The following is a 14881-nucleotide window of genomic DNA, read 5'->3' as shown; positions in this document are numbered from 1 at the left end:
CAGCAGGAGGTAATAGGCCTCAATCAGGATCAAGCGGGAAGTGAAAGTACTTGCAAGAAGCACGCCAGAGGCAAGGGAAGGTCAGCCGGTCCGAATTCAGGGCAACGGAGATGCGGATAGACGATAGGCAAGCCAGGTCAAGTCCAAAAAATCCGAAAATAGCGAAAGGAGAGTAAAATCTCAAGAGCTCTAACCGAGAGGTTCCAACTCCGCGGGCGGATAAATGGAACTGGGGATTTTTGGCGGGCTGCACTTGCGCAGTGCAGGGCAACTCAAACATTGTATCTTTTCCCTCATAGCTCTGGAAAATTCCGAGAGGAACCAGCGCAGGCGCTGTTTAACCCATCAGTGTGGATTCATAGAGAACCACGTTAAAGAAGCATTATTATCTTATAGAGGGGAATAGTTCAAAATGTTAAGATTTAGTTTATATTTTAATACATTCAAAACTTTTTTTAAAAATCCAAATACCAGAAACATATTCTAATTAGTATATTGTGTATGTTATGTGCTGTCAAGTAAAATCTGATTTATGGTCAGAGTTTTCAAGTTGCGTGAGAATTTTAAGGAATGGATTTACCAGTGTTATACCCCATGAGTTTTCATTCCTAGACAGAGATTTGAATTTTGGTCTCCCAAGTCCTAGTCAGACACTCTACCTACTATACCACATTGGCTTATTTAATGTACTGTATTAAGTGGAATTTGTTGATTGTTTGTTTTATGTAAGTTCAATCACAAGAAAGAGAAATTATTTGCCAAGTATTAAATTTTAAAAATCATGGTTGCAAGTGGATAGATTAAAGACATAAAAACATGTCAAGCAAGCTTCTCCAGCATAGCTGATCTTCTCTTCTCTTCTAAAGACAAGTATTGGTACAGTATTGAAACACTTTTAGAGATAACATGTGAAACATTTCCAAATATGCCTTTTTTGCTGGCTCTGGCTTACTTTAGCTACTTACGCTGGACTGTCACAGTGTCTTATGGATGATGAGACTCCTCCCCCGCAGGTCCTGCTGCACTCTCCCCATAATGACCAGGGACCCCAACCCCCATCTATGCTCTGGGGCCAAGTGCCAAAAGGTACGCACTCTCCCTGAAAACACCACTGAAAAGATTTCATAGAAAACACAAAATTAGCTTCAATTGATAGAATAATAAGGACAGAAATATATATGGGGTCAGGGATTGACCAAATAGAGGCATCAGCATTCTTTGTACAGATAACAGAGAAGTTTCACTTTCTTTAGCCATGTTTAGTTACTGCCGAAGGCAACCATTTATTTATCTTTAGTTAAGCCTTAAATATAAATCCCTAACATACATAAAATTTAACAAATCAGAAATTTTCATTTAAAACACAACCTTTCCATCTTTTATTGAAAGAGAAAGCAACAATTAACTGAAAACCTTCCTTAAACATTAGCAATAACATTAAGTGTGTAAGAAAAAAACCCTCTCACCTACTTTTATTTGAACTAATGATTTAACAGCATAACACGGAAAGTTCTCTAGTTAGGATTTTTTTGAAAGTCATTGCTTTTTCTTTAAGTATGGATGATGTTACAATCGAAGAGGAATTTGAAGCAGCATTTCATCTATACTTACATTGCAGACATAATAAAAGTAATGCCAAGACACTAGAAATAACAAAAAAAAAACCCTTTACACTCTCTGACTAGCCAGTTGTTCAGAAAGTACATGAACATATGGACTGAAATTTTAAAATAGCAATAGCTGAGCCTTAAACCTGGCAGTATGTGGTTATGATGGGGCATCAGGTTAGTAGGAGAAATATATATTTTGAGTTATCCTACTTTACTCCCTTCAGATTCAACCAAACCCTTCCTAGGTTTCTCTGTTCTTCAAGTTATCTTTTTTTTCCTGTCTTTAGCACATTTGTGCTAAAGAGATAGGACAGCATATAGCAACATTCCTTATATAAACCTTCCCAATCACTAAGATCTGCTGGAGAGGCCCTCCTCTGTGTCCCACCATTGAGAAGAATCTGTTATGTGGAGACAGATGGGAGGGCTTTTTCTGCTGTAGCACCCCAACTGTGGAACGCCTTCTACTTGGAGGCTCAAATGCTGCCAACATTGGCATCATCTCAGTGCAAAGTCAACACATGTTTACTTATTAGAGCCTTTGGGTACATACATACATACATACATACATACATACATACATACATACATACATACAGACAGACAGACAGACAGACAGACAGACAGACAGACAGACAGACAGACAGACAGACAGACAGACACCTCTTATCAACATGCCCCCTTTTCATAAACACTATTCCACTGAAGGAGAACTAAAACTCATGATAAAATACAATTACTATACTTCTTGGCATAGCATAGCATTGACTAAATTTATACACAGATAACCAGACACATGACAAAAGTTTACAAGAATAAGTTTCTTTTGTCCTTCCAGTTGAGAGTCAGTTATTGGAAATGTTGCAAGACAGTCAAGACCATTTCAGTACTAATCATGTGCTCTAAACACTGCCACAACGTTTGGATTGGAATGAAAAGGCACTGTAATTTCTCACTGTTCCTTACATAAAGTTAATTTTTAATCCTTTGCAGCATTTCTGAAAGAATGCTTTCTATGTCTCCTCCTTTGCTTAGGGGAACTGAACAGACAACAGAATATTTATTCGCAAAGGCTTTCATGGCCGGGATCTAATGGTTGTGATTTTTTTGGGTTCTTTGGCTGTGTTACTCCTATCCTCTGAAGATGCTGGCCACAGAGACTGGCGAAATGTTAGGAAGAACAACCTTCAGCACCGCCAAAGAACCCGAAAAACCCACAACAACCAACAGAATATTTCCTTCTCACATATACAAAGAAATAGAGCCTGAAGAGTTGTATTCTGCATTTGCTCTTAAATGTTTTCTCCATTTTATCTTCACAACAGCTGTGGTGAGGTAGTTTTAAGACTAGCCTTAAGTAAACTAGTGAGATCAGTTTTTGGCTCTAAACTTGAACATGGATCTCTTCAGTTACAGTCGAACATGTACAACACTGTTTCTTGGATGAAGTAGGCAATATATAATATGCAAAACTGCTGGAGGCAAGACTATCTTCGCATTGTGTTTCATGCAGAACAAGTCTGCAATACTTCTGAGTCCTGCAAGTCTTCTATCAGACTGGGCATTTCAAAGCTTGGAAGGTAGAGATGCTTGGATTACTACAGTAAGTAGGGAGAGGGGGAAAGAAATTATTTTGGCTAGATGCTAAAGCTTTAGGATCTGCAGTCAAATTAATCTTCTAAGATGGAGACTGCAAACTTAAAGGTTCAGTTTGAGATATGTTGGTAGTATCAAATTTCACCTCAGGGGATGTAGCGTCAATTGTCTTTCTCCATTTCCACAGACAAAAAGTCACAAGTTGCAGAGAAGAAGTACCCACAAAAACAGCAATCTCCATAAAAGAAAGATGGAGATTAAATTTAGTGACATACTAGGCAAAACCAAAATAAAACAAAAACACAGTTAATTTATGTTTATGATATTTTAATGGTTCAATAAAAATATTAACCATCCCCTTTTTTGGCTTTTGCATATGGTTTTGTTTCTTGTTTGTTTCATTGTGGAAAATATCCTCCAAAGCCACCTAGGGGAGGATCTACAAAGCAAGGATATTTATCACCACTCAGGAAGGAGTACACTGAGGACTCCATCCTGTTCTAAGACATATGGCACTTACATACAAGTATTTGATTCTGAACGGGAAGCGAGAAGCAAACTTGTTGTAGCCACTCCTTCCTGCATGATGGCAGGTACCATCTCTCCACTGGCAATATTTTTTTTCTTGGCTGATGCAACCTCCACTGAGGGACCAGTTACTACTACTAACTCTTTGACACAGACCACTGTATATTTCCTTTCTGATCTATAGTCCCATGGCACATGGCTATTGGTTATTCTTTTTAGCATGGTGGACTAAGAGCTTCCCAATGTGTTCAGGGTCCTACATCACAAATGGCCTCCCACAGATTTATATTTAACAGTTTAGCAAGTATGGATAATTCACATTAAACTAACCCAAATACAGATGGCCAGAAATTCTGTAATATGTTGAATTCTAACTCTGTGATGATATCAGCTGTCCCCATGGCATGCTGCATATAAGCAATGATGCATGTAAAGTAAATGGAAACCTATCACTGCAGGTACAGCACAACTCAATCTATGAAACACAATTAAGATTACTCTGCCCTTTACAAATCAGAATACTTCAGTCAGAAAAAAATATGTAGACATAATGGTGGCAGATAACCTAGATTTCTTCATTACTGATACCAATGCAATCTATACTTTTAGAAATATCTGTGCTATAAGATCTACTTTGACATGAGTCAATCATCAATTCTACTCTTGCTTTTTTCTTCTTTCTGATATGTTCACCCTATTTATTTATTTATTTATTTATTGCACTTATACCCCGCCTATCTAGTCGAACGACCACTCTAGGCGGGTGCTGTATCAGAAATGAAGTGAATGCATGGAAGAAGCAATGGAAATTTGCACTATTGAACTGGAAAATCATTAGAATTCTACTGACTTCAAATTCATGAATAAAACAAATTAATAATAAAAGGCATTTGGCTCACTTAACTCTTCTTTCTTAAAGTGGATTTGTGATACACTGATGTGATGATTAAGATTTCACACATTTGTCATACGTGACACCACACCATTAACTTTCATATACTCTTGTGACCATGACCCCTGGCATGTTTTAGTAACTTCAAAAGGGACAATCAACAATCAACAGTTAATCAGCGGATGCACGTATGCCAAAAAAATAATAATAATTGTGCATCTTTTCTTGCACATTGCTTCTAGCAACAATTTAACTGTATTTATGCATAATATGCTTGTGCATTTATATTTTCCATTCCTCCAAAGACCAGTCAGGATATGAGAGGAGCATTAGAAGAAAAAAAGATAGTTGGGATACACAGAAATTTAAAAAAAAAAGATTTTCAGAAAAGTTGAAAAAGCAAATAGGCAAGAAAGTGGCTGAGGCAAGCTGAGAGAAAACATGGCAGTAAACTGGTTGAATGAGTATCAGTGATCAGAATAAGGAACACAGTTTTGTGCTCAAATAAGATTCAATTATTTGATTCCATTTAACCTGTAAATGAAAAGCTATAGCTGTAGATATAGCACTCTTAACCCATTGTACAACATATTGAGCTTGAAGTTACAAAGAATACATCTCTCCTTCCAACTCAGCATTAAGGTAGTCCTGTTATCTACTTAAGTATTTTGAACAGCTAGTTGAGATGTTGAATGCCACTGAATTTGAAACAAAGCTCCATTTTAACTTCTCTTAAAGAAGAAATTTATTAGTTACTTACCTGTGATAGTTTTCTACAACTATTTTACCGCCATGCTTTTGCGATTGTCCCTGCCCAGACAACAGATAAACATTTTCCAGAAAACATCAGGGATGAGAAAGCACTAGCTCCATATTCTGACATATTTACTGTGTTGTGGACAAACATGGCTACTTCTTTGAAAATATAATAAGAAAAGACACCAATACAGCACCTGCTCACCTAATTTCAAATTTGAACACCACAAACTCGGGAGATAACAAGGTAAAATATAAAATCTGATTAAGTGCCTTCTAAAATAGGATAGGATGTATCACTGCATAGAGAATCATCTGTAGGATACTAATATGTAATAGCAATAGTTCATTCCTAATGGCTTTGATGCAATTCAGAAATTAGAAGTTCAACATATTCACTTATAAGAAGTTAAATGCAGCAAGCTGTCATGAAATAACCTTGGCAATATGATCAGTCAGTTCCAATGGTGCAGTGGTATCTGTATGTCGGTTTTGATGAGGAGGCCATCTTAAGGAGATTACAAGTTATAAGTTCAGATGTGAGGCAGACTCTCTGCACCACCATTTTCATTTGGAATAATCAGCATGTTCCTTAGGCCCAGAATGTTTCACATTTTTACAGGATTATTATGCCTTCGGAGCATGTATATGGGGAGAAAGCTAGACTTTAGAATATTCCAGATGGTTATTTCGGTTGCCTGCATAAGCGCATTCCCGTATTAGAGACAAGACAAACACGGTTCATCAAAGAATCCCAGGCATCAATAAGAAATTATATTTTTAAAATAAAATAGTAAGATTCTCGTTTTGTTTTGTGGAATTGTTCTATGTTATAAAAGGAATTGAGCATTTCAGTCTGCAACTCCTACTTAATGTTTTTTTTCAGTCTTTCATACGTTTGTGAGTCATGCTTAACCTAACAATAGTTGGTCAATAATTAATAGTAATTGAACTCACCCCCTTTTCAATACTTCCAGTTTGGCAAAGAGTACCCTCAGCAGCTGGAATACTGTTGGTAACACAGCGATTACTCTTGCTGAGACACCAAAGCTCTCTACACACTTCCTGGGAAAGAAGGCAAAAGCAAGTTGTTCAGAAGAAATGAACAGAATGTATTCAAATGCTCCTTAGAATGCACATATTTGCTCTGAAAATCCAAGACACTGCTCTACATACATACATACATACATACATACATACATACATACATACATACATACATACATACATACATACATACATACATACATACATACATACATACATACATACATACATACATACATATATCTTAGAATATTAATACAAATGGGCCACTTCATATTAGCATCTTCTAAATAAAAAAAATCTTCCTTCTTGAATTCCAAATTTGAATTGTTATATAATATAATTGTCAAAATCATTTAGCATTTAACTGTACACTTCTTTTGCACTATATGCAGAAGTCTGTTGTAGGTAAGCATGGCGTCTCAGTTTGTACAGAAAACTGATTTACCATATACAAGGTCCTGAATAGGTATGTCAATCATCTCTGAATGTATATCAATAAAATCTGAAACTCAACACAGATTTTGAATTGCATACACAGATACCATTTCTTCAAAGGGGGATTATTGATGTTTCCAATGCAGATTCTTCACAAGAGCTGGGAACACCAGTTCTAGAACACAGGAATGGCAATGAGATTGCCGACTGCATCACCAATCAACAAACAATTTTTCTGGATTTGAGATTACTACATTTCTTTTGATGAGGCAAGAATAATCCCACTAGAGATGGGCACAAACCTCAGTTTCAAGGTTTGTACATGCGGCACCAAGGGTGTTGTACATCCCCTGCCTCCCCAGCTATTGACCCACTCACCTGTCGGAGATCAATCCTCTTCTCCCCTCCCCTTTCAGCTATTCAATCAGTCCTCAGCAAGAGCACGGGTTTGCCTGTCTTGCTTCCTTGTCTGAGTGGGTAATCAGTCAAGAAGGTGGGATAGGGAAGCTTATGCTTGTGCCAAAAAATGGTTGAACAGCCAAAGAGGAGGAGGAGAGGAGCAGGCACCAGCTGGTGAGTGTGGGATGCAAGATCAGTTATCAAGGAATAAAAAGTCCTCAGTTGACTTCAAGCTCTGATTTGTTCATACAGTCAAAAGCTGAAGGGAGTCAACATGGCACCCAACATCAGGGGGCTCCTGATCATAGATGGTGCTTTTTTCCCAAAGCAGACTTCCAGTGCCTTTAACAGCTATATGAGATGGAAATTCAACAGATACAGCTTTTCCCATATGTGAATGTAATTGCATAGAAACTTCCCTGTTGAATTTCTGTAGTCATGCAATTGATTAAAGATGTAGCAACTTTATCTTCTTGTCTAATTAATGTCAGAATAAGTAATTGTTTACCAATAACTATTTAAGGCACTGATGGAATTCATAGTTTCATGTATCCAGAGTAAATCATGAATGATTCAGGGTAGTCAGGAAAGATGTTTGACAGAAGCATTTAAAGAGTTCTTATTCATGGAGTCATGAATTATTATCTCATGATAATAACATCAGGGCAAAACTAAAGGAATATAAATTAAGTAAACAAATACTGAATGTTGTTCACTATGGTGCTGACAAGTAAGTAGTGTAACTTAGCAGTACTACCACCTCAAGAACATTATATGGATTGTATCTCTTAAATTCCTCCTTCTTGACTCACTGGTAGTATATGGAGGAAATAAAGTTCTTTTTAATTTTGCTAACAATTTAGAATTCAGGGAACAGACTTTGTGTGAGTTATATCCTGACCACAGCCAGTTCTCACATATAGCTGCATTTGTATGGCCCTGAGTTGTTGTGACTGAACTGTAATGTATGAATTTTAGCGGAGTGGGTTTCCCCTCTTCCCACTAACCAAGCCCTATACTCTCTGTCTTCTCACCACATGTTGCTGCTTCTTTCATACATTTAATTGCTTGTTTTGTGTTCAAAGACTACCTATAAATCAAAATGCTAACTTTTCTGCTTTGTACCATACAGACATTCACGTAGAAAAAGGCTCCTTACATTTTTAGAGCATGTAAATGTGATAATAAATACCAATGGTATAGAAACCAACACTCTGCATCAACTTCAAAATATTAATCCTTTCCTCTGCTTATCTTGGTCTCAGGACACCACTTGGACTGAAACAAGGTGAGTGACAGGAATAAACAAAACACTCCTATTGTTCCCCATGTCTGTCAACATGAAATACAGTATTGGTTGTGGAAGAGGTGTGGGCACAACAAATGTTTCTTGCACTGAGACTTCCAGTGATGACGCTGGTTTGGACTGCCCATTAGGTTGTCCAGAGATTCTTGTACTGTGGACAACTGGAAGCTCCATTCCCGTTACCTGCAGAAAGGTTGTAGAAGAGCTGAGAATTCACAAGCTCTTATTGGCCCTTATTATTTTGTAATGATAGAGATTTGAATCTGCTTTGTTCTAGGCTGAATTACTAAACAGGTAGTGATCTCTAATTTTAATGATATGCTTCCACAGTGAACTAACTTTATTTATTTTAATTTAAAATATGTATACCATGTCTTTGACTTGGTTTCAGTGGTTTTCATAATAAGGCCTTGGTTTTGGTGACTCTGAAGTGGAAAGTATCATTAAAATATTACTATAAGTTATGTATTATGTATAAATTACATAGAATATACAAAATGGTACGGTGAAAAACTTTGAAATGTTCAAGTGCTCTGCAAAAAAAAACTTGGCAATCACAGGCCTATACATTTAGTACAGCAATAAGAATTAATATTATGTAATTCTTCTTTTTAGGTCTGGAAATCACTTGCTGATTTCTCCCCCTCCTTTAGTTTTTTTCCCCTTCCCAGTTCAACATAATAAACATTTTGGAAGGTAATGTGTGTACTATCATGTGTAACTTGGTTATCTATGCTGAATTTGTACTGTTAAAAAAGAAAAAGAAAATTTTGGACTGAAACCAGGAAAAGGGAAGAAAGCTGAAATGTTTTTAAAATTCAGTTTTTAAAAGGTTATTACTCTTTTTAGTTTTGAAGAAAAATTAAAATATATATATTTAAATAGGATTCCTTACTATGTTTAATTAGACCATCAGATTAAACCATAAAAATGCTTCCTGCTTTTACTGAAATTTTGGCAATTTATATCTTCTTAATCTATTTTAATAATAGAGATAGAAAATATTTATACAAAGTTCACAGCACTATGATTTTTCTGAGCAAGTTCATTCATAATATAGTCTGAGAGATACATGCCATTTAAATCTGAATAGAGGAATATGCTAATATATTGGAATTTCCTTACACAGCAAATCATTAAAAGCTTCCCAACAGCAGCATCTAAATTTTACCATATATGTTGTTTAAATACTGGATTCAACATTAAAACTATTCAACACAATGAACATTGAAGATAATTTAAATTTCTAATATAGTTTATTTAATTCCCATGAGCTTACCAATAAACCCACATATACATTTTTGATACTTTAATACTATGGTATTTTAATACTATGATACTTAATACTTTAAACAGATCTGTTCACCTATGAACAATAAATGTAACAGTAATAATATAAAATATTTTACCACTCAATTTAACTTAAGAAACAGATTTACTGTCTGGATCAATCTGTCAGACACCACATGACTGCAACAAGTAATCAAACACACACAGCTGTATTCCTAAATAATATTTGCTGGCAAAACATGACTTGAATTCCATTGGGATCCACTTCTGGAAACCTGATCGGAATGTCAGCCAATGAACGATTTTTTTAAAAAAAAATAATTTTACTATATGCTAGCAAAAAGGGAATGCACAGAGATAATAAAATGATCAAGAATTGTTACAGATACAAGGATCTAAGAAACTGCCTGTTGCTAAATCAGACCAATTCCAACCTGTCTAATTCCAATTCTGTTTATTTCATTTCCATCTGTTCTAGCCAGCTGTGGCTCACAAAGGCAGACATTTGTTCCAAGCACTGGAACCCAAACTACTTTAACTAGAAATTCTATTTAAGTGACTAGGTGATCTTCTATATATAAATCTTGTACTTTGTGATTGAGTTATGTCCCTTCTTCTCAGTTTTAAAGCATAAAATTTCAGCTTAAACTAAAGGGGTGTTTTATGGTAGAATACAATGAGACAGTGGTTTACAAATTCTTGCAATAGCAGTGAATTTGTTCACTCCCCTTTCAATTGACGGATGCTACTGACTGGAACGATGGCCCTGATCACTGTGTTGGATGCCTCCAGGAAGATTGTTTCAGAGCTGACAATACTGACTATTAACTGTGGAACAAAAGTATCATGCCTGCAAACATCATTGGTGAGAAAACAGAAATTACAATTGATTATTCTGAAAAAAAATTAATAAATTATTTAACCCCATTATGAAACAAATTACCATTCAAAATGTTTCAATTTTCAAAGATATAAATACATTTTCTGTGCTTTTGAAACTATAGACAAGTTTAGCAACAAAATTATTTTGTAGTCCTGCCTTTTTGTTTTACAGCTTTGAATCCAAAATGTTCCCTCATCAGTAACAGCTCTGAACACCTGTTCCCAATAACTAATGTGAAAATCATCGGACAATAGCAGCCTGGGAAAATCAGGCCCAGAACTACTATCAGCAAGAATACTTCTGTTTTCAAATTAATATTAGGTGATCCAGTAACCCTATTCCAGGTGCTTTTATCCACTGGCATTCAATGAGAGTAAAACATGCATTCATCCCCAAACTTCAAACAGATCTTAATCCTGTTTTCAGAATAATTTGACTTTGAATAGCTGCAGTAGATAAAGGAAGCAAAATTACAAACCTATTCAATTAGTTCTAAATCAGCACCTGCATTTGTGCTTCTAAGAACTAGCCATTCTTTGAGAAATATGGGCAATTGTAGTAAAAACATAAACTGAAGTTGTAGCCTGTCACAAGATCAAGACAAGATAGATGACAACCTGTAACGGTGTATCTTAGGGCTCCATGACTTCAGTTTGGAATTCGGATGCTTGTATTTGCAGTAAATTAAAGAAAGCTGAACCCATCTAGAGAAAAAAAACAGCAAATCAAATTATCTTCCTTTTTCCTATATGATATATAATGATGGAGCCTTTTCTGTATGTCATGCAGAATTTTATATACAGGCATCCTAACACATCCAAATGATCTTGCATTGTAATAAAATAACAACACAGCTCAGTGTACATGTAATAACATTAAGATCATCATGCTGTGATGTTTCTAAAATTTAGATTTTCATGGAAGTTAAAACTTATACAAAGTTAGATTTTTAATATTCACAATATTAAGAAAAATAAGATGGGAAACACGTTGATAAAGACATTATAATAAAATTAGTATGTCAAGTAGCATAAGTTTTAAAATGTTTTAAAACATTACCATTCCTTCAACATATACTAATCTATAATATGCTGCACCTCTTGATGAGCATTTGTTAAAACAGAGCATTAACAGAATTACAGATTCTGATTTCCAATTCACAGCTGCAAAAATGTCCAGCTAGTAGATTTCCACCCTCATTTTTCATGCTCTTAATCATATTTATTTATTTTATATATCTGAGGGTGAGTATTAGAGACATGTGAACCCCAAAGGTTCAGCATATTTGGTTAGGTTCAGATAAGCACCCAAAAATTACAAATCTTAATGCTCCATTTTCAGAAATGCTCATTATGAAGCGGTGCAGCATGTTATCTATTCATACATGCTGAAAGGATTATGATATCTTATTTTAAACTCCAAGTATATATTACATTCTCATCTTATTTTTCTAAATATTGGGTGCTTATCTGAACCTTACCAAATCTATGAACCTCCCACCTATCAAGATATAAAACAATATTTTTCTTTTCAGGGACTTATATAACCCTTGCCCCCATTGCCAACTAGCCTCTTAGCCTTGGCCTGAATTGTAAGTAAATATTCCTTACACTTGAAGGTTAATGGAATCAAAACTGATGTAAAAATTACCACGGCTTTGCTCCAGACCCTCATGCCTCTAGGTATTACATGTGCAGATTCTGCTTGGAGCCTTTAAAGATGGCTAAGACAGAAAGAGGAGTGTGTGTTAAACCTTAGCAGCAGTATGAAAGTTCAGGGTTAGCAAACCAAAGATAAATAGGAAGACTTACTAGACATGAGAAAAGAGAAATTAACACATGACTCTCAGTTTAACCAATCACTTGAGTAGAAACACACTTCAAAAATAAAGTTCCATAAAATGATGGGCTGTTTAGAGAATGATGTAGCAAAATCTTTCTCTAAGTGTCCAAACCACTGTGAGACAGAGGCAGCCTATGTAAACAGCTGAGTTCTCAAAAAATGAATAGTTCAAGGGCTTTATTTATGAAGGTTGTATTTAATGGTGGTCACTCTTGTGTCAAATCTTTGCAAGCAGAACAAGGAGAGAAAGGATGCAGTGCGGAGAGGAATCACCAAAAATTGTCTCCTTGGTTCTGCGGGCAAATACCTTCCGTCAGTGGAGTAACTATTAATGGATACAAGCCACTATTTTAGAACAGGTTCTCCTGTGAAAAGGGTTTCAGACGACTGTTTCCCAAATGTAACTCTGTTTCTCCTATACCCCTTTCATCTGTCACTGCTATGTCAATGACCATCATAAGCACTCAGCCGTTGATACTGGAAGCAATGCAACCCAAAGAGCAGCTGCAACCTTAGATAAAAGTGCAGCATATGGGTCAGCTGGGACAAATATCACATCCCAGGTATCACATCCACTTGCAGGACTGAAAGGAGACATAAGCCTATATTATTTTATGACACACAATCTATACAGGTAAATTATGTACTGATGTTTCAAATTATAAATATTTAAGAAACACAAGATCAAAAGTGAACAAAGAACTAAGACACAGGAGAATTGGAACATCCTTGCTTTTTTCTATTGTCTTCAGCGGTTTTCAGAATATTTTATTATGCTAATTATGAGGAGAAGCATTCTTTTAGCCTTAATTTGCATATCAGCAAAGAGGCTTCATTTCCACCCGCCCACCCCCACTTATTATCACATCTTAAAAGGCAAGGTTTCACCAGAGAATCAAGATCTGTTGGTCAACTGGAAAAGTTCCCAATGGTTACTAGGTACAAGTGGAAGATTAGAAATTGTTCCCTGATTTCAGTATGATAAACATACGTATCTACAAATATTTAGTTCACACCAGGAACTAATTATGGCCCATAAGCATATACACACATGCTGAATCATATAAAAGGTACTATAACATGTATAAAATACTAATATAAGGGGGCTTTTACCATTACTCGGCACTAACTGAGAGGAGCTTTGCAGATAATAAAATGCACTGTAACAAGTCTACCATCTGTGTAAAGTATTCAGTTGTACTCAGTGTTTCAAATCTCAGCCTAACTTAAGTTTCCGGGCTTAAAGCAGACAAAAACACAAGCTAATTACAAAATCTATACCAGCTTAACTACTAAATTGAAACATCAGAATTGGTTCATTTCTGAATTTGCTCAAAACTAAGTTATAATCAATTTCCAGGCTAACTGGGATGTGGAAATTGTCAAAAAAAGAGAGGCCTCTTTAGGAAGCTGACTAAGAGAACTTGTGTTACAGGCAGCTTGATAAATATAGTCAATAACTCAGAAAGTAAATCAGTCAATATTTTCCTGTATTCTGCAGTGCATGAGTATTATACATGTACAGTATAGTGTGTGTGTGTGTGTGTGTGTGTGTGTGTGTGTGTGTGTGTGTGTGTGTGTGTGTGTGTGTGTGTGTGTGTGTGTGTGTTAGCAAGTAAAGAGCACAGGAAGAGCATGGCCAGACACACAAATGACAAAAGAATGTAACAATTAAATGCACAACATCTAAGTGTTGGAAACATAGTGAAATGTGACAACAATTGTGACTTCAGATACAATGGCTGAAATCCTGCCCCCAAGAGTTGCTGTATTGAAGATTTTCAGGAAATAAATTTCCAATTTCCCCCACCCCTGAAGGTCCCAAGACTCCTATGGAATCCCTTTCATTGTGAGTAAGTTGTTGAGGATAACTGGGTGGTCAGGGAAGTCTTAAATTTCCAAAAATTGCTTTTTGCTAAGTGATTTTACCATTGGCATTGTTTTTAGAAACTGAACACTCCGCCCACCCTGCATGCTGCAGCCTTCAACAGCTTCCTCACAAAGTAGGAACTTGCCCTGCTAGTGGCTGGGAGTGGCAAGGCTCTATGTGAGTTACAAGAGTTAATGGGACGGGTATTTCTTTGAAAGGCTCCCTCTATAGAGCCTAATGGGCAGTGAGACACCCATCCCTAGAGGAATTCTGTGATTTGCAGGTCTGAAAGTCTCAACCTAGATTTTTTCTAGTTCCTTCATAGGTGCTCTCCAGAGTTGCAGCCTTCTGATTTCTTGGCAGCACTCTCTATTTGGACAGCAGATTAAACCAAGGTATAGAAAATCTTTAACCATTCCTATTT

The 14881-nt window shown here is 36.2% G+C and overlaps 2 protein-coding genes across 6 annotated transcripts in view; one reads left to right on the top strand and one right to left on the bottom strand.

The window, feature by feature from the left end:
- The window catches only part of ADAMTS6 (ADAM metallopeptidase with thrombospondin type 1 motif 6), a 224010-nt gene that overhangs the window by 68881 nt on the left and 140248 nt on the right, over nucleotides 1-14881 (bottom strand). For all 5 annotated transcript variants that reach the window (XR_012084520.2, XM_078384552.1, XM_020783724.3 and 2 more), the window contains 2 exons: nucleotides 6340-6447; nucleotides 966-1111 (listed from right to left, as the gene is read on the bottom strand). Coding sequence is in view for 4 of the 5 variants with exons in the window: in XM_078384552.1 (XP_078240678.1) it covers nucleotides 966-1111; nucleotides 6340-6447 (254 nt within the window). In the remaining variant the exon portion in view is untranslated. The remainder of the gene's footprint in view (nucleotides 1-965; nucleotides 1112-6339; nucleotides 6448-14881) is intronic.
- LOC144586390 (uncharacterized) overlaps nucleotides 1-14881 on the top strand; it is a 439742-nt gene that overhangs the window by 351693 nt on the left and 73168 nt on the right. The gene's annotated exons all lie outside the window — the stretch shown is intronic.

Source organism: Pogona vitticeps, chromosome 2 (assembly GCF_051106095.1).
Source record: "Pogona vitticeps strain Pit_001003342236 chromosome 2, PviZW2.1, whole genome shotgun sequence".
Lineage (NCBI taxonomy): Eukaryota > Metazoa > Chordata > Lepidosauria > Squamata > Agamidae > Pogona > Pogona vitticeps.
Note: the sequence above shows the minus strand (reverse complement) of the source record. Positions and strands in the feature narration are given on the sequence as shown.